The sequence below is a fragment of the Amblyomma maculatum genome, chromosome 2, assembly GCF_055883805.1.
Source record: "Amblyomma maculatum isolate TAMU_Amacu chromosome 2, ASM5588380v1, whole genome shotgun sequence".
NCBI lineage: Eukaryota > Metazoa > Arthropoda > Arachnida > Ixodida > Ixodidae > Amblyomma > Amblyomma maculatum.
This window is the reverse complement of record NC_139345.1, coordinates 40032151-40052065: the sequence shown is the minus strand read 5'-3', so window position 1 is coordinate 40052065 and position 19915 is coordinate 40032151. Positions and strand designations below refer to the sequence as shown.

The window sequence follows — 19915 nt, the reverse complement described above, 5'->3', positions numbered from 1 at the left end:
CCCCCTTCGTCTTCACCTTCGCCGTTCCTCGTGAGGCTTGCTTTGGTATTGTTTTGTATCCGCCCGGGTGGCGTGCGTGTATATCTCGCATAATGCTTCTCCGTTATCTCCGCGACGTTTAGATGGATGGAAGTCTCGGGAGTAACGGCTAGAAGAGCCTATAGTACTGCGAGCCAGAGAGGGAAGAGATACCGACCGGTGGCGATACTGCCCCTCTGGCTTGTATGGAACGTTGGAAGCAACGAAGGCTTGAAAGAGCTGCGAAGGCAGGAAGGGCGGGCAAGGAAGGGCTACCTTGAGGAAGGCAAGGGACCTTGAGGTCCTAGGCGAAACGCGGCTCGTTCGTGCATACTGCTCGACAGAAGAAAAAACAAAACAAAACAAGAACAAGTGTCTTCCCGAGTAAGAAAGTGTTGGCCACTGCATAACCCTGTATGATTTATCTGATGGCTTTAACGCTCTCGCGTTAAATATCCCGTTCGCCAAAATTGCGGCGCCTGCGTTGTGAGCGAGAAATCACTAGCATGGCGCTGGAAGGCGCGGTAGGTGGCAGCTGACGTGGCCGCGCACTGTCTGGACCACGGTGGTCGGGACATAGGGTTTCCTGATGTTACGTTGAGCAGGAGCTGGCAATTCTGGCCTCTCATTTCATGTGAGAAGGTGATTTCAGAATCAGCCTGCCCGGGCCCTTGCATCCACGTTACCCCTACATATGCCACGCAGGCATGTTCATACAGATTGGTTAACGCGGGGCTTTAATGTGGGCTTGTGTTCTACGCTGTCGCATCATACCTTTAAAGGCGCAGCTTAAGTGTGAACCATACGTTTGTTTTTAATTGGAGTCATTGCACAGCAGTGCGGCGACGCGGATATGCTGCGTACAAGTTTCCTGGCTGTCTTGATGGCAGCAGCAACTACTATTGATTGGAAACATCTGTATTTATAGTCTTGTTAGGGCGACAAGAAACCATTCGAATTAAGGCAAAATAGAACAGAGGGCACCTTTTGTGTGGCTCTTTAGTAGAATCCATGTTACAACGGCGCACATACAAACGAAGACACACTGAAGAGACCAACACGGACAGGAGCGCACTTGCAACTGATGTGTGGTCAAAGAACCACCCCTCACTCTGTCAATATTCGCCAAGGAAATCGGCAGTGTCAAGAACATAAAACACAAAACAAACCATGACTATAGCTGTACTATCTGCTTACGGAAGAAACCAAAGCAAAACAAACTATTCTGTGCAAGTTAAAGGCGAAAATTGCATCAAAGCGCTAACAAAATAGTATTATCGGGCGCGGGAGACAAAGAGTTTGTAGAGAAATATTAGAAGCCTCGAACATAATCGCCACTGGTAAGTGACCTGTGTGTCAGTTCTGCATCAGTTTTCTTGCTAGAAAAAGAATGCAGGTTCCTCGGTATTTGACAGCTATTTTGTTAGCTCTTTCATGCAATTTTTCCTTTTAACTTGCGCATAATAGTTTTAGTTTTGCTTTGGTTTCTTCCGTACGCAGATAGTACAGCTAAGTCATGGTTTGTTTTGGGTTGTATGTTCTTGATACAGCCGATTTCCTTGGAGCATGCTGAGTGAGAGGTGTTCTTTTGACCACGCATCAGTTGTAAGTGCGCTTCTGTCCGTGTTCTCTTCTGTGTGTCTTCGTTTGTATGGGCGCCGTTTTAACATCCAACTTGTCCATCATCATCATCATCCTCCTGACTATACCCACTACAGGACGAAGGCCTCTCCCATATTTCTCCAATTAACCCGGTTCTGTGCTAGCTGCATCCACTTGACCTCTGCGAACTTCTTAACCTCATTCGCCCACCTAACTTTCTGCCGCCCCCTGCTACGCTTTCCTTCCCTTGGAATCCAGTTTGTTACCCTAAGCGACCATCGATTATCCTCTCTTCGCACTACATGTCCTGCCCATGCCCATTTCTTCTTAATTTTCACTAAAATGTCGGTAACTTGAGTTATTTATTTCTCTGACCCACTCTGCACGCTTCGTATCTCTTAATTACCCCTACCATTCTTCGTTCCATAGCCCTCTGGGTTGTCCTCAACTTAAGCAGAACTCTCTTGGTTAGCCTCCACGTTTCAGCCCCATAGGTTAAAGTGGCCCATGCAGCTTCCTATTTTGTTACTCTCTTTAGTAGAAGCAGAGAGGTAGAAGCTACGGGAACCCCTTGCACAAGCGTGCTGGTCTCGCGTGCGCACAGCGTCTTGATACTATGACGTCATCGCTGCATTCTTTTGTCTCTGAGATTTAACGTACTGATTTCGGGGTAGTTGTCTTATCTTTATGAGTTTCCCACGTGAGTTTGACCGATTGCGAATTCCCGTCCGTACACATAGAGCGTCCATCGCGAACCAGAGCAGTCGAAAAGTTGCTATCCTCCGTAAAGCGATTGATGGGACTATCGTGTCGTGGCTGCCTGTATGCTTGATCTTGCCACATACCGAAGGTCTCTTCCAAATCTATTAGCTGCAGAGACGAGACGCCTCTTTGTCAGCAAACAAACGGCATTGCTCTTGCGTCCTTCCCGGCACTGGGAGCTCATTTGTTTTTGCTTTTTTTAACATAATGCTTTTTACGCTTCACCATCGTGTCGTATCAGTCAGAAAGGCCTGCACCTGGCAACGTTCACGACGTCTCAGCGGTATTAAAAGCGGACGTAGGTTTTCGTTACCAGAGCTTGCATAAAGTGCAAGCGGAAGACATTGCAACCTAATTGAGCAAGCGAGTGAGGATGGGGCCGTTATTTTAAAGTCTTCCCACCATATTTATTTTTGCGTTTTCGGTTTCCCGTTTCTTGCTTGATCTGTCGACGGCTGGCCCGTGACCTTCTTTTTTTTTACAAATTTTATTCCTCATTTTTCTTGTAGCTGCCACACCTTCGTTTTCTCTTCGCTCTCACTGCGCGAGAGGGCGGCTGGCTGGCGTCAGCTCTGCTTGCTTCATTCACTCAGTCAGTCGGTGGTCGCTGGCTCTTTGCACAGCTTGAATATAATGGCTTCTGTAGCACTTTGCGACGCCAACGCGAGTGCACCGTCTCACTGGTTGCCCCCGCTGACTTCCTGAACTCCACTGCCAAGAGCGGGAGCGCTGAAAGGAGATTCCGTCCCGTGCGACCCGCGTGCACGCCCACCTGTGTGGACGAGCAGTAACCCAAGAGACCGGCAGTACGCTGAAGCGAGTGAACGCTGCTTGTTCTGTCGCCTGGGGAATTCGGGACCGAGGGAAGATTTGTTCTGTGTGTATGGCAAAGGTCTCTCCCCCCCCCCCCCCCCCCCCTCCGTTCCCTCGAGAAAAAATATTTGCATGGGGGAAAGCATGCCTAATCGCATTTTGTCCCTTCGTTGTAGCTGGGTTGGCTCGGCGATTGGCGAACTCGGCTTTTCGGTTGACCGTGCGTAATGTTACTTACGAGTCGATTGAAGCGATGTTTTACGGATGAAGTCAGATGTGCCCCGTGATTTCTGCGCTCACGTATGCCTTCCTCCTCCGTTTCGTTTCGACGTTTATTAAATGAAACTCGCAATTTTGTTGTTTTCTTGCCTGTTCTTGCTCGCATCAACACAGCGATATTATAGTCAATCAGTTCACGAGGACACACATGGCTCCATTAAGTGTGTTCTAAACTGAAGCATGCAAAATTGTTACTTACTGTTGGATAAAACTCAAAGAGCGTGGCGGCGAATTCAAGGTCTATTCATACTTGCGACCAGAGGAGAGGAGCTCAGAATGCCGTTCGGCGTCGGCCGATCCTCATGACGTCGCAGGTGAGCGTGTGGATCAGCCGCGACGTGCATCCCGCCAAATCTGCTAGTGACGTCTTGCCTCTTTGGCAGCGAACAAACGGCATCGCTGTTCGCTGCTGAGAATCAGTCGAAGGCATTGGCTAGAGCGCTTCTTTTGGAGGGTATCTTCCGTTGCTTTTATGAGTTACATCTGTTCCGATCGCTGGGGGAGCTGTAGTTCCACATGTGTTGTTTCTTCATCGGTGCGGTCTCCAGAAGATTCAGGCACGTAGCCAGGAATATGTTTCGGTAGAGGACCGGCAAATTTCTAGTATAGGGCGTGAGGAACATAACAAGCACTGCCAAAATAATGGGTAGGCTCATAGGTTGATTCTTGAACACGCTAAAAAAAAGAAAATGTGTGTGTGTGTAGCAGGGGGGGGGGGGGGGGGGTGTAAGCTAATCTATGCCCGATTTTGAACTATGACTAACTGACGTCTGTCGTCTTTGGCCCGCGCTCAGCTCTCATGGAACGCTGACGCAACTTCCACTTCCGTCGGCAACAGGAAGTTACCAATCCGGTAGCTTTCCACTGGAAAGAAAAACCGGTCGTAGTACGCGTGCCTTTAATATATATACTTGCCTGCATGTTTCTACCCATGGGTCCTTAAACGCCTTCCTTGCTATTCGAGAAGCCTATTATACTTGCTGATTACTTAAGAATAGGCAAGGAGGGGGATCGCACTTTCGCCGAGCGGCTGTGCGAGTGTGCACGCAAACAAAGCCTTCAAACGCAGGCTTTGAGTGTGGCCGTGGGCTCCACGTCGCGACTCGTGCCGGTGGTGAACGCGCAGGTTCAACGCGCCGTGCATTGAAGGAGAGACCGCCGTTGAACTTCGCCGGGGCCACAGCAGCGGCGTCCAGTCCGGGGAGTGCCGTGGTACTTGTCACCACAGCAATTTTTTTCGCTCTTTTTGCTCTCCGTTCCACCGCCGGAGGGGAGGCGAGTCACCTTGCCTGAAGTCCCGAGAAAGACAGCCAACGCGAAGGCGAGAGGGGTGTGCGTGCACACGCACGGTGTACGCAGTAGGACCGTCGTAAAAAAGAAATACTAACAAGCAGCGAATAAAAAGCAGGATAGAGAAGAGAGACGCAACGAGCGAGAGGCACCCGGCAGACGGACGCTGCGGCGCACAGGTTGGCGTCGTCGTCTTTCGGAGAAGGCGCCCGTTGTGCACCACCACCACCACTCCCTTCTGGCGGCCGTCCTTCCCCCGAACATATGCGGGGAGGGGCGGGGAGGTTGGGTTGTGACCTTGAAACTGAAATAACGTGCACCTCCCCTCCGGTGCGCGGCCGAGGAGTCCTGCCGGAGCCATCCCTGGAGCGACCGCTCTGTCTCGTCGGGGCGCCACGGCTCCACCGGCGGCGGCGCCGCAGAGCCTGTCGCGCTGTGTCATTAGGAAGTGGTCGCCGCCACTGTGGCCTCTTATCGACATGCGGCGGCCGGGAACAAAAGGCCTCTGGGCGCCGTCTAGTGGCAGCGGACCCCAAACACCCGCTGGTGTCCGCTTCATGACTCCCTGTGGTCCGGGCGGCAGCGCTCGTCTTAGGACAGCTTCCGCTCGATAAAAGAGCCCACGCGGCGAACGCGCGAAACTGCCACTCGAATCCTGTTCTGCGCTCCAGGTGCCTGAAGGCTCTGTCAATCACCGTAAAGCTCGACAGGCGCGCACAACTCTCGCAAGCTCTTCGTCTGCTGCCCCTACAGCGCAGTATAGTACCAGGTGCCGTACGCGCGTACCGGTAGCCATCCGCTCCATTCGCGCGTACGGCACCACGTTCCCCGCGGGGGACTGCCTCGGTTGCGCGTCCCCACAGCGCACACGAAGGTACGAGGAGGGGGGTAGTACTTTGGAGGGAGGGACTTCAACGACAGCAGCCGGCGGAGGGGGCGATGCGCGTGTACGCGCAGCGTGGGAACGGGCGCCCCTGCGCCCTGCCACGTCTAATAACTCTTTATCGCTATCGTAAATTTGAGCAGGGAAGGGGGGTCACGCTGGGGGTCACGGAGGTCATCGCCGACCCCTTTGTTATGAGGCGGGCACCGGGTCACCTTAATCGGCCTCCGGGTGGGCTTATTTATGGGGCGAGGAGGTGTAAGCCCTTCCTGTATACCTGCAGCCTCTCGCGCCACGAGTGGCAGCAGCAGCTCGGCCAGGCCCGCATATAACGCAGGAAGCCTCGCGAGCGCGTTCGGGAAGAGCGATGACGAGGAGCAGCAGCACCGTGTACCCCGAGTGTGCGTGACTATGCCTCTCGGAAAGCAGTTTCTCTCTTTTTTTTTTTTTTTTAACATCGTTGGCTTTTTCTTCCTTTACCCTGCGTCGTTCGTTCTTCTGGCGGTGCTGTCGTCTGCCACACTGACGACGCACTACCGCTGCTCGTTTGATGAATTCTTTCATTATTATCTTTTATTGATAACAACCATCTGACATATTTACATCTGTACAAGAAACGATGAACAAAGAAACTTACTCTTGCTTTCCGCTCCTCCCCGGTGGAAGCGCTAAAAGCCTATCTACAGATTTAAACAAAAAAAAAAGAACAGATGCGCGGGCGTGAGGAGTGACGCTGGCCCCTCTGGTGGCGGTCACTCCGCGACGCCCCACCGGAACGTAGCGCGCGGACAATGCCGACGCGGAATTTGGCGGTCCCCGCTTGCACACACACTCACGCATACACACGCGCACACACTCGCTCAACGTTTGGATTCATGCTCATTCGTCGGCGTCCTCGCTCTTGTAAAAAGCCGTCTGCTGGCGGTCCTTTGCCGAAGTCCTCTCTTTGCCCTTATTCCGGTTCTCGTTTTTTGGCACCGGTAGCCGCCCGTAGAGGGGCGTACCAATAATCTCCCGTGTAGGCTGGCGGTTGCACAACTGCACCTGCCAGCGCCACCAGTGCAACATGGAAGCACGCGTTGTGAAGTGTTGATGCCACCACTGGAACGCTCGTTTTCTTGCACTATGAGCTTTCGACGCTGTGGTCGACCACTTGCCCGTTGCACGCGTCTCTTCGCTGTGGGTACACTTCTTGAGCACCCTGTTTCGTCCGAGCTGTCGCCGACGACCCTACCGCGGCCGTTTTCCGCTAAGTGCGACCATCGTGCGCAGTCGGCGATGTGGTCCGCCTCCAGCAGATCCGTTGCACCGACTATGTTATCCATTCGTAAAATGACGTCACCAAACCATTCCCCCTGGATTTCGGCAGCTTGCATGTACGCTTCTTCGCGCTTGGTATCACTCCAAAAGACGGTTATTTCCTTACCCAAAACAGTTTCGAACAGCCTTAAGCGAGACATGGCTGCCATGGTGTAGCGGACCGGGCGACTTCGGCAGGCGTGTGTAACACGCTGCCAATGCCACTGGGCTGACTCTGAAGGCTGCCGTGTCCGCGGCGGTGTCTTGTGTCGGCCATGAGTGCGCCCGACTTCCGCGTTGGCAGGCGCAGAGACCGCTGGGCGGCACGGGGGGTTGTAGCCACGCCCAGGCCTTCGGTCATCTGTGTCAGTGTGGCGCCGATGGAAGAAGGCTTCATGCCAGGCGGCCCACCGTGGCGACGAATGAGTCCTCCCCCTCATCCATTCCTTCGCGCCCGCTCGCCTCCTCCTTCTGTGAATTGCTACCAGACGGGACTGTGACTCTTCTCATTCGGCGCGGAAGAGGGTGTGCTTGTGCCTGCGGTTCCTTGTAGCCATCGCGCGAATGTACTAAATGCGTGTGTTAGTCGTCGGTGTTCTCACGGGCTTCTTTCGGCAATTTCAGGGGGGTTCAAGGGGATTATTATTTCCTGCGTGCTTGCCTTCGTGAGCTTGTGGCGAGCCATCTCAGGCTCAGTATTCGGCGACTTGCACTTGCGCCATGTGTGGCGAAGCTTCTTTCATGCCTCAGTGTCTTCTTTCTCGGACCAAGGTTGAACCTCGCTGGCCAATGCGGACACACGAAGGCCCGCTGTCTTGTTTTTTAGTGCTTCATAATTCAGGACTTGGCGGACTTCGGGGAATAATGGCACGTCCTTAATATCGCTGATCTCGAGTGCTTCAGTGTCTTAAGACTGTCTTGAGCGAAAAACGGGCACGTGGCCTGCCGGTTGTCCGCAGCACATGCAAAGCATTTCTGCGGTCGTGGGCCCTCTCAGCAGCAACGGCAGCGGTGGATCATCGACGACTGGATCAGTGGTCGGGCGCGGTGCAGTAAGCCGAGTAAGTCCGCACTCGGTCGTAGCGCGGTCCCGGCACGGCCTCTGTGTGCTTTCCTGGGCAAAGCCATCCTCGGGGACACTGGCACAGTGTGCTGGCATTCACTTCCTCCACGTCGGGCCTCTTGCGCACCGTGAACAGGCGGCAGGGCTCCTTCCGCTGGCAACGCAGCCGCTGCGACAAAAGAATAGCGCACCAACATTGTACCGGCACCGCTTTTTTTTTAGAAAAAGGGCCGCTACGAATGGCCAGTCAATAACTAGAGCTAAGCACTTCACCTCAAATTCACTAGGGATCACATCAAAACATGACACCTTCTCTTTCACGCCCTCACCCCCCACACACACGCACCCAAGTGAGCATATCTGTTCTTGTTTGTTTGTTTCTTTCTTTCTTTCTTTCTTTAGGGGGAGAAGGGAGGGGAGGGGGGTGGGGGCGTTCTAAACCCACGTTCGCACGCACCCCCTTTTCTTTTAGGCCCTGGGAGACCCACAGATGCTTAGCGCAAAGAGGACCGACCCCTCCAAGAAACACCCAGAAATGCTCCTCTGCTCTTTCATGTCATCGTCGAAAAATAACCTTCTAATGCACTACCTGCGATAGCGCACCTCTGCATGCTTTTTCATGTCAGCGTCGAAAAATAATCTTCTGAGGCATTACATGAGCAAAGGCATTTCCTCCTGACTGCGCCGCGCTACAGTGGCTAAGATGTTCTTCCTCACGTGATCAGTGTTCACCTGACCGACTTTCTGTTATTGGCTCGTGATTTTCGGTAGTGATGATGTTATAATCGACGGAGGCATACAAGTATAAAGCCGCGATGTGCTACTCTACTCGGGACTGCACATCGCGCGCTCATTGCTGTGGTGTGTCATGGAGGAACATTGGAGTGAACGCATGAGACCACAGCTGAACTCCATCTGGCTAGCACGATGCGAGCAGAACACGTGTATAATCCAGGGAGGCGCACTCGACTTGTGCTGGCCGACGACAGCGGCACATGCAGTGACGCAGTGAGCGTGTATACTCACACTGAGCGGCGAACAGGCGAAGGCGTATCGCAGCACGGAGGGCGTCGCCTGCGGGTTGGAGCCCTTGATCTGCGGCTGCCGGTGCTTGAAGATGTAGGCCACGGAGCCCCGCGGGCACAGGCAGTGCACCGTCTGCTGCATGGTGCCGTTCGACGGGGAAGCCTGCGCAGCAGGGAACCAGAGCTTAGCGGGTACATGCATCAAAGTCCGCGGCGGTTGTCGGAAATAGCGTGCGAATTAAATATAAAAACAGCACTGTATATTTGGCCGATAATCAAACGTCGAGTGATTTTTACTCTGTTAAATTTTCAGTACATTAATTCCTGAAGCTCTGCGTAATCAGTTATCCCTCTAAATGCGTCCTAGCCGTCTCTTGTCTCTCTACTACTCTGAATTATATATGCACTACCGAAAGCGTGTTCCGCTGCTCTGCACATAGGTATCTAATATCTATTGGTCTCGGAAGTTCCGCGTGGAGCTCTCATTATAGTGCCCGTCCGAGTTCCGAAGAGCTTTAGTTCTGACTGTATAGTTCTGACGCAGCTAGCAAACGGTACATACCTGAACGGTCCACGCGGCGTCCCTGAAGTACCGGCAGCGGGGCAAGTCGTCGACGGGCTCGCAGAGCTTCAGCAGGCGCCACTTGTCCCGCACCGTGTGGCCATCGTGGGCGTCCAGGCTGCGCGGACAGCTTTGGCCGCCCGGGCAGCGGCACTGGCGTTCCACCCACGGGGTGCCGTACGTGTCCACGCGGTTACACACCGCCCGGGGACCACACTCGGGGAGTTCCGACTCCGACGCCTGCGAAAAAGAATACATTCAAAACCTGACCGCATGCAACAAGCTCGACCAGAAACGCATACACGAAGTGCAAAGCAAATTTTCATCTTGCTGAGTGCTTTTCACCGACCGGCATTCGTGAACCTGTCGCTCGTGGCAATATAACCCATCGCGTGCATGTCTTAGACCTCCTTCTGGTGTACTGCCGCTGGCGCGAGCCTGATGAAGCTCTACAAATATATGGTTAGATGATGTCGGAAGTGTTCTGAACCCTGAATAGTTAATTTGGACGTATGCGCACACACGTCAGTGGCGAAGCTGTGATGAGGAAGGGGTAACCGATGCTGCGCGGGTGGGGGGATGGTTCACTTCTCTCACGCCTTGGCCCTGGTTTGTGCGCATTTATAGACTCACCTGACCCTCGCTATCGCCGAGGCGATCCGAAATAAATACGGTTCGTGGAATCTCCGAGAAAAGGCGGTTGCTCGTGGTTACGCGCCTACGCCAGCGGACTTATTTTCGGTGCCCGGCAGAGGTTTCTGGGAAGCTCCCTTGACCGACCGACGATATTGTGGTGTACGCTCCACCGCAGCAGCGGCAGCGATTCGCGGCAAAGGAGCCGCCAGTTCTATCCGGAGAAGACGCGTGGGCTTGGCGCGTAAACAGGCCTGCTCAGCTTTCAATGGATCCTGTACGGAGGAGTGTTCCTTCGGCTAACTCTCTTTTTCTTTTTTTAAGTCTGCTGGCCACCTCGTCGGTCTCTTTCTCTCTCTCCGCTATTTTTTTTTTCGGCTCCTCCGGGGAGCACTTTCAGTCAGCGGACTGCGGCCGACTCGGGGAAGCAGATAAGCGCGATGTCCGTAAACTCTATTAAAAAAGATGCGAAACTGGGACTCCTAGTATCCAAACCCACACTCCTCACTGTCCGAAACAGCGCCTTTCACGGGAAGCCTCGAGGCGCATTCAGGAACTACAAAGCGCCGGAGCTTGTGCCGCAGTGTGTAGCCTGCGCTGCTGGAAAGCCGATTCCTTGCTTTCCTACCTGGTCTTGGGGGTTCATTGAGTATTCCGCGAGCAGCGCGCCTTCATCAACCCGCGCTTTTGCCACCATCACCGCCGCCACGTAATAAACGTCTCCAATCTGCAGCGTGAATCGCTTCCGCTTGTGTTTCCGCGCCAGTCCGCGCGTACAAGTTTCGCCGAGGAGGGAAGTGGGGGGTGCACAGCACTTCGACATGCAAGCTGCGCCAGGGCCGCCGTTGTCGTGGGCGAACAGCACCTCTCTTGGCGGGCCGGAAAGGCGCGGGGGGCACCGACGGTGCGCGCAGGCGGTGCCAACTGGGTCAGCCCGCTCGAGCCAGCCAGCGGCCCACGGCTTTCGCTTGCCCCCCACCCGCCCTTGTGTGTCCCCGGCCGGTATGTGGGGTGAGCGTCCTCTCGGCAATGGCAAACCCGTTTATTAGCGCAGTGGCCACGCGCGTGGGCGGTGCCCCCCCTCCCGCTAACCGCCGATCGCTGCAGCCGAGAGCGAATAGCACTACTGCTCCGAGCAGGTGGCTGGCCGCGCGGTCCAGCCCTGTCGTCCGTCCGCCGCTGCTGCTTGTCCTTCCAGTGCGAGTCTCGGGAATTCCTCTCCCGCGGACCGGGGCAGCCCACGTCATGAAGGCGAGAGAGCCCTCGGGAAATAATGCACACCCGCCGTAGCTTCTCTCCTCCTGTTGATCACGTTCGCGGGTTGGGGGAAGGGAGGTAGTTGGGGTCTCATTCTCCGGCATTGGCTTCAATGGCATTCTTTCGTGCCGTTCGGTGTACGCAAGCGGTCAGACCTCTGGAGAGGCCGCGCGCTTTGGCAGGTCGTCCCTCCATCCTCGCCTCCTCCCTTCCTCGGAGAGCGATGGACGTGTCCATCGGGCACGCGCACGCCGCGGACGGTGGCTTACTGCATGGAGGCGCTCATCGAAAAGTATGTACTGGAAGACGCGGGCAGCCGCCATCTCGTGCGAAGGTAGGAGATAGAACCCGGAGGCTCTCGGTTGGTGCTCTCTCCGCACCCCGTTGTCCGGGCATGTGTACAACGCTCCTGCGTGATACTCATCGCTGCCTCGGGACGGGCGCTGCGGGCGTTCCCGCCGCGTGGCAGAGATGCCTGCTGCTGGCCGAGAAGCATGGAATGCCGAGAAGGCATGATTGATACCAGCGCACCGAGCGCGGCGTTTCTCCCGTGTTTTCTGCTCTATTTCTTTTTTATCTTTTCGTTCTCTCCTCGCCTCACTTTCTCCGGGGTCAGCAGCTCTGAGCCTCGGCGGCTCAGCAACAATGGGGGATTGCCTCCTTGGCGGCGCATTCATTTTCCCGAGGGTGCAATCAAGGAGACCCTTTATTCAACGCGCCCTGTGGGCACCCCCTCCCGGTTGAAAGCGGAGCGTGGTCCGGTCGTGTATACATGAACTAGCGTCCCCGAGGCTGAGAGAGGGGGGGGGGGGGGGTGCACATAAACACGCTCGTGTATGTGTACGGCCGGCGCGCGCACGTCACCGGGCCGCGACGACGACCCTGCCGCCGGTTGGTCGAGCCAGCAAGAATGAACGCGGGAGGCGTGTGTGTGCGCGCATACATGCGTGGCGGAAGGAACGAACCGAGTACGAGAAAGATAAAAAAAAAATGGCAGATTCCGCGCGCAAGGGAGTGAAGGAAACAGAAACCAGCTCAGGTGAATGGCGGCCGGCCGACCGCCTCCTTTCTCGATGCACGTCGTCGTTGACGGTGCTGCGCTCTACGCTACGCACGCCGACTCACGCTTCTTTGCACGCACGCCCCTCTCGTAGAGAAGGGTGAGGGGAAGATATGCAATTCACCCCCCCCCCCCCCCCTCCCTTCCCCATAGGCAAGAAGGCTGGAGAGAAAGAACAGCATAACCGGTTTTGAAGAAGGCAGCCTGCGAGCTGCTGCCAATGTAGGCAGTAGTTTGTAGTGCGTCCCGCGCCCTGGGCGTCGTCGACGTCGTCCTCGACTTCGCCATCTCGATGCAGCTGCCGATTCACCTTGCCCCCCCCCCCCCCCCCCCCTTCATCTTCCCACCAGCCTCTCCGATCGCAGGCCAGAGGGTGCTTTCGCGCGGTCATTCTGGACTCGCAGGGCAAATGCTGGTCGAGCGCGGTCATACCAGTCACTCCTCCGACAAGAACGCAACCGCGGCACAGGTGCCCAAGTATCGTTCCGGAAGCCGTGGCACGACGCGGAGAAAGGGTTGTCTCTCCGTCCTGCAGCCAGTATCACGCGAGTCCCCACGTGGGTTGGGAATCGTTGACCAGCTCTGAGCCTTCGTTGATGGCGGTTATTCAAATATCAGTGAGGCACTGCGGGTCACACCGCAGTCTTCTGCGTTTCGCGCGTGTGATGTAAGTGCAGCCTCGCAAATCTTTAGACACCTTTTCTCGCTTATGTGGAAAGCTTATTTCGGTTAAACACTCGGGAAGCACTAGTCCGAAACATTTTTGTTTCATTCGGGGGTCTTTCTGACGCGAGTGTGTCATACGGGCGTCGTTTGAAAGCGCTCGTGTATCTGCGACGTGTTCCTTTAAACGGGTTATGAGTTTGTTTTTCATCGTCGTTTGGCGGTCCTGAACAGGCGAACGTCCTGTTGCCCCATGCTCCCCGCACACAGGGGCGGTTGTGGTGTGATTTACCACCCATCGACAGCCTCCAATGCATCTCTGCCATAGTTGCGCACAACTGAAGAAAAAAAAAAGTGATTTCCTCGCTGCATAACGCCCCTCCCCCGTGAGCCAATGGCGTCTACAGATTCTCATGACGTCGTAGATACTCTCCTTGGACCTGCCAGCGTGACAACACAGGAAGTAGCAGATGAAAAAGTATTTTACCTAGCCGCAATCGGATTAACCGCTGGGTCACGAAAATCGCTTGTCGCCATTTGCCGAATGACTACGTTTGAGGGGCATCTGTCGCTTCTTTCATCAATTGTGCCGGACTGTATTGTTCTCGTATGGCGCAGTGAACAAGAGAGAGAGTGCGGCAGGTATTTTGCTGCTGCGAGTAAAGCACAGGCGTATCAGTTTAGTTGAGGCTTTTGGCGGCAGCTGCCGTCGGAGACTCGAGTATACAAAATACTTTTTTCCCAATTAAAAACCGCCTTTTTTTTTTTTTTTCCTTTCGAACATCTCTGGAAAGGTAGCTTGGGGACCATTTTCGTTACGAAAACACAATTGATAATAGTTCTAAAATTGCATATTGTTCGTTTCGGGATTAATCGTTTATAGCGAGAAAATGGGCTGTTCACGTATATAAATATGCGGAGAGCCGTGATTTTCAGTCTCGTGCCGCAGTAGAAAGGGGCCTGGATCACCAAAAGCTGGTGGTCGCAGAGAATTTCAGTCATGCAGCCAACTCAAATGACATGGCTGCATGTTCGGAGCAGCCCACTTAGATGCTCGTCGGTAAGGTTGGCTGCATCAATTATGTCGATTGTCTTCGTTTTGTTTCATCACTTTGGTTTGGTTTATGGGGTTTAACGTCCCAAAGCTACTCAGGCTATGAGAGACGCCCGTATTGGAGGATTCGGACTTATGACCGACCGGAAGACGTAGCCACCGCGGCGGATATAAAGAAAGGCCTGTATTCATGAATGGAAGAGACCATACTTCTCATCTGTTGACGGATCGCGAGACATTTAGCATAGCAGGAATATTACAGTATTTGGAAAGTTTAGACCAAACACGTGGGGTAAAGGGGGACTTTTGAGCCACGCAGATGTAGCTCGTTATTCGTTACGCATCCCGAGCGTTCAGTTATCTGGACGCAGACTGGTGTCGCAGATGGAAAATGATTCGCCGCACGGAAAACAGCTAGGTCGACCCCTTTGGCTGGCGGGCCTCCGGTGACGAGTATCTGCCGCTTTGTGCTTTGTTCTTGAGCTGTATATGTGGCCATATAGCGTAGACGTAGTTGTCGTTACATCTGCACTAGTTCGTCTCCTCAGCGCTAAATCTCGCTGATAGCTCCAGGGGATTGGTTTATTGGGCCGTTATTTTCTTCTAATTATGCTGTAGTCGTGTTTCATAAAACTCCCAACTTTCGCGTCCATGTCGTCTCTCCCATCGTATCGCCAGTTACAGTTCGTTACCCGGGAAAGCGGGTTATAGCTACCTGAAACAGTTGACGCCGGCAGTACGCGTGCACATATAATCCCGGCCCCGAGCTCCGCACCTGTACACTTGTATGCCAGAACATTGTTTACAGGCATTGTACTAATATGCTATGCAGGCACGCGTGATTCTCTTCGAATCTGCACTATCCGCGTTATTTCGGCACTCTGCCCTGATATGTTCGTACAGTGATCCGCATCTCCTGTGTGATCAAGAGCGGAACTGCGCTGCGTGAAGAACCGTGCTGTGGACTGCGCTGTCGTTGCAGTGACTACGAGCTTGCATTTTGTTACCTATCAGCGTCGTTCGATGGCATTTCGCGGTCATCAGTTGACGTTCCTATTGTGAAGGTGCTCTTGCAGCGTATAGCTGACTCGTTCTGTTCGAGCGTTGTTCGTTTCGCAAGCGTCACAGACCGATGTTTCTTGCGGCATTTCCGTGGCAACCGTGCCGGTTAAGAAAAGAAACGCGCGAACGACGGCAGCCGAGGTTTCACTTTTCCAGCGTCGGGGCAAGGGCAAGAATAAGCTAGCGCGAGGGCTTCATGTGTTTGTAGATGTGTAGTGTGCGCTGCTCTTCTTCGTTGTCTAGTGCAGTAACGCACTTGATGCTAAGTGAAGCATATATTGAAATCTTTACGGATTACATGGGCAGGCAATTTCTGGAAGTACTACGACCTTACTCGCTTAGTGTCAACTGATACCAGCTTGTCGTGGAACGTGCACGTCCCATCATAACCACGTGCATCTCACGCAGAGTGGTTTACGCTGCATCCCGTAAAATGTTCGTGCCGCCTGCGCATACCGGCGGTGGTTTAATTTCGCTGGCGCCTGGAGTACTGGAAACTCGGAGGCGCTTCGTACGCTGCCATCTAACAGGGCGTTGTACAGTGACACTGACACCTAAATGTGGCACCGAAACGAACGCTCGCACCTGCGACTACAAAGGGTTCGCGAAATTCCGCGCTGAACTTGTTTTCCCGAACTGTGCTAAGTCTTCTCCTAATGCCCCTTGTGCATGTCGAGAGGTACAGTTTGTTTCTTCATTTTTTGTTTTCGTTAAAAATATGCAGACTTGATAGGACATGTTCTAGCTCATCTCACATTGTCACCTCTCCATATATCTCGAACGAAACGGGGAAGACTCCCCAAGTGCTTCCACGTGTGGGAAAGAGCTTTGCTACACGGTTTGGGAGCATGCCCTGCATATTTTTGACAAACGTTGTAGGTAACCTACGAGAGGCAGCAGCAGATTCCAAACATGCGAGCCCTGTGCCGTTGTTCGCTTCGGGCTTTCTCTGTGAGGTCTGCTTTTTGGCCCTGGCGATATGACGCGTGGTAGGGTCCCAGCACGCCGAACACGGAGGCCGCTCGGCTCTATCTTCATATAAGAGCGGCCCGTTGGCGTCGAGTGCGTTTCGCCAAGGTGACGGACCGAAGGCGGCAGTGGCGCCCGTCGTAATTCGGTGAAGGCGAGAGTGGAACGAGGGGGCTGACGTTTTGGAGCGCGAAGAAGACGCCTCCGGAGCGACACCTGTTGCTTCCGGAGGGCCCCGAAGAAGAGGAGACCGGCCCTCCGGAGAGGGACGCAGGAACGAACGACGACCGCGAGGCCCCAGTGATTTGTATTCGACCTTACGGCGCCCCGAGGTGCGGCCCGTGAAGGTCGTTCGGAAGCGGCCGCCTGCTAACCCCCCCTCCCCCCCCCCCCTTTTTTTTAGGAGCCTGCGCGCGGTTCCAACTTCAAGCTTTATTTTGGCGATCTCGTCCTTCTCGAGCACACGAAAGAACGCGTGCAGTGCGCGTGTATGCTGGGTCGAGCCGTCCGGGCAGCAAAATGTTGCGAAGGGCCGTTTCCAACTTGGCAAAAGTCGGTTGCATCAGGCAGAACGCTATCTGCGCTTGCGAGTACCTGTAGCGCTGCTTGGCAGACACGCTTGAAGCGCGCTCGTAGCTTTGTGCGGCTATCCGAAACCGTCCAGTGAAACCCCCTTGGTTCAAAATACTACTAGGACCTGAATGGAGAAACAGAGGGGGAAGGGGGTTGAGGCGCGCATGCGCACTCTGCAAGCTTTATCGTTTTCTGCTTTGTTTGCGTACGTTCATCTGTTTGTCGAACGCGACCGACACTAGAACCGAGGCGTCACATGGAACCGCGACACCTGCTCAACACGAAGCGCCGCAGGAAACGAGCGCGTCGCCGGGAGCACCGAAACGTGAGCACGTGTTTTTCGGAACCTGTCACGCCACGGCGGGGGAACGGCAGCGCTACGCTGTCACTACCTGGCACACACGCCTCCCTGCGCCGCGGGCAACGAAACACCGGAAAGGAGCGAGCCCGCGAGGTCTGCTGCTGCTGCCGGTGACAGCCACGGCCCGAGGGCGCGCATCAGGTGTCTCGCCGCTTATTGTGCGCCCCGTCGGCGAACATGATGCGACCGAGCTCGCCTCGCCGACGCTGCGCACCGACGTCGTTCGACAAACAGGCACCCGCAGAAAATGCGCCGATAGAACGAACCAATGAAGCTCGGGACGCGAATGTGGAGGGGAGCTCCTTCCTTGGCGTCGGCCTTATCGCCTTGTCATTGACACACCCGCGCAGCTCGAGTGGCGCCAGCCTCTTCAAGAAACGGCGCGCCTTCCCCCATTCATGTATACGCTCGGAGGTTCCCGCGTTCTCGACATCGGGATACTGAGCTCTAAAGCTGGTTTTCTGCTCCTCCCAAATCCTGCAGCTTTCCGCCAAGTTACTCGCTTATTCCCAACCGAGTTGTTTCGTGACAAGTCGCGTAGTGCCCGTCTTCGCAGCGCAGTTTGGAGCACAGCATGATGAGCACGTGATCAGAGCCGCATTTGACCCTCCGGTCTTACCGCGCATCGTCGCGTCACGTGCCAGTAGAAGCGAGCGTTGTTCCAGCTAAAGTTGTCACGTGAAGGCGGCCGGGGTTGCGACCCGTGGTCGTCGTCGTTGCGCGGCTACTCACCCCGCTCTGGTAGAAGAGTCTCTCGACGCGTGCAGCGTCGAGCGCCGGCGGTACGGCGAGCAGCGTGGTCAGCAGGATCCAGGTAGCAGTGGCGGCGACTGCAGGCGCCGTCGGGGCCCTCGTCGAGCCCAGCGCTTCGGCCTGGTGCCGGTCCGGCGGCAGTAGTCTCATAGCGGCTCCTCCAGCGACTTCATTGAGCTCCGTGAGTGCCGGGGCCTTGGCATCGACTAGGCTGCTCGCCGCTTCCTTCCCCGCTGACGTGCTCCCGCCGAGGAGGAGGAGGAGCGCAGCCGCGGGGAGGCTCTCCTCCTTTCTTTCTTTCTCTTTCCAGCTCCTTCGCTGTGCGTAGTGCGTGAGTTCTTTTCTTCGGCCGTGAGGAGGAAACCTTTTTCGTGAATGGAGCTCTGGTCTTCTCACTGTTTTTTTTTTTTCTTCTTCGCTTTGGCTTTTTTTTCGCTCTCTCCTCTATCTCGTCGTTTTTCTTTTCCTGCTTCCTTCCTTCTCCTTCCTCGCGAGTGACTCCTCGCCGGTCGCTCAGCGTTCGTGTTTACAAACACGGTAGAGAGGAAGGATCGCTAGGATCGGCGCTCTCCGCTAGAGAGGGGAAGGAAAGAGCGCTTCGTGACGTCATTTTGGAGTAGAAAGATGAATGCGAGCGGGTAAGGAGGGTGGTGAGAGTTGCGTGGCGCGCGCGTACGTGCGTAGTGCTGGTGGAACTTCATCCCGCAACGTCTTGGTCTCGTCGCCGAAAGTTGTGCCCGAGTCCACGTTGGATTTTTTTTTTTCTTTAGTACATCGCACTGATCCTCTCTGGTCTCCAGTGGTTCTTTCTGGTCTCCTTCTCCTCAATTTGCGGGTGCGCCGTGCTGTTCCTTCTTCGTGACAGTTACGACGGCTTGCGAGACCCGTCCGCCCATCTTTCCCCATCTTGCTCTTCTGGGTAAAATAAAGCGCTATTACCGCTCGGCCGCGGCCTTCGGAGGAGCTGTGGAACTTGTTCGTTCCGCACCGAAACAAGGGAGGCCACGCGACCAGCTTTGCGCATGGGTGTCGTACGCGCGTTTGCCCGCGCTGCTGCCGTTAGTTGCGTCTGCTGCTTTCCCCGCAGTGCAAATGAGACTCGGGGCGCTCTCGGGTGCCGTTCTCTTGCTTCGCTTTGAGCCCTGCTGAATGAGTCCCCTGGACGCGCTATTTTCCCACGTTTCGTTCTTTTCTTTTCTTCTTTCCACGCACCCTCTTTTCCTAGGGAACGCGTGCGTTGTGTCGGTCACCGGCTGATTGAGGGTTTCGGATTTCCCGGGCATTCCGCCTGAGTTCACTCCTAGTGCAGCCCCCCTTCGCCGTGCGTGCTGCTGATCGGGGTGTGGGGAGAGGGGGCAGCGATGGTCCGTGCTTGTACCCACCGTCACGCTTGAAGGCGACCTACCCGTGAGCGTAGTAGCGGTGATCGGCTCCTCCGGCTAGCCGTCTCCGTCAGCGCGACCGCGGTCGGCGCCTCGCTCGAAGGCAGTGGGCGAACGGGGGCGATTGCATCTGGATAGCAGGCAGAGGTAGGCTCGTGCCTGTGCTCCGAGACGGCATAGAGCATGCACACTGCTTCCTTTCACGAAGTGTGTAGCTGCCCGGTACCGGAATGCTGTACGGCCTTTTTCAGAGGTAAAGATCTCAAGGGCGCTGGCTTTTGTAGCGTGCGCTGTTTACTTTTTAAGAAATATGTACTGGTGTAAAAACCGGAATCCAGGGCGGGCCCGGAATATAGATGGACCCCCAAATTATCAGTTATGAAATGAAAATAAACACAGCATGACATACGCGCTGATCAACGCCTTTGCCTTGATCATTTGCATTTAAAGGCTGGTTGTGTACATGGCATCCACGAAGTGTGCGAGTTTTACTCCGAGTTATTCTGAGTGGAGACGGATGACGAGTGCTTCCCACTGCGCACGTTTCACGCA

General features: G+C 54.9%; 2 protein-coding genes across 3 annotated transcripts in view; one reads left to right on the top strand and one right to left on the bottom strand.

The window, feature by feature from the left end:
• The window catches only part of LOC146198458 (elongation factor-like GTPase 1), a 131790-nt gene that overhangs the window by 76734 nt on the left and 35141 nt on the right, over positions 1 to 19915 (top strand). The window lies entirely within an intron of this gene.
• aos (protein argos) lies at positions 6195 to 18199 on the bottom strand. Its single transcript, XM_084593965.1, has 4 exons — positions 17961 to 18199; positions 9597 to 9836; positions 9036 to 9197; positions 6195 to 8178 (listed from the first exon to the last, which is right to left on the bottom strand). Exons 1-4 carry the CDS (start codon positions 18129 to 18131, stop codon positions 7978 to 7980), a joined length of 774 nt encoding a protein of 257 aa, XP_084450091.1. The 5' UTR covers positions 18132 to 18199; the 3' UTR covers positions 6195 to 7977.

Bases quoted from the DNA above. Each gene is read 5' to 3' on its own strand.
- aos (XM_084593965.1), bottom strand. From the start codon at position 18,131: ATGAGACTACTGCCGCCGGACCGGCACCAGGCCGAAGCGCTGGGCTCG. The intron at 9,198-9,596 runs GTATGTACCGTT...CCTGCTGCGCAG, and splicing joins ACGCCGCGTGGACCGTTCAG to GCTTCCCCGTCGAACGGCAC. The intron at 8,179-9,035 runs GTGAGTATACAC...CTTTTGTCGCAG, and splicing joins TCGCCTGTTCGCCGCTCAGT to CGGCTGCGTTGCCAGCGGAA.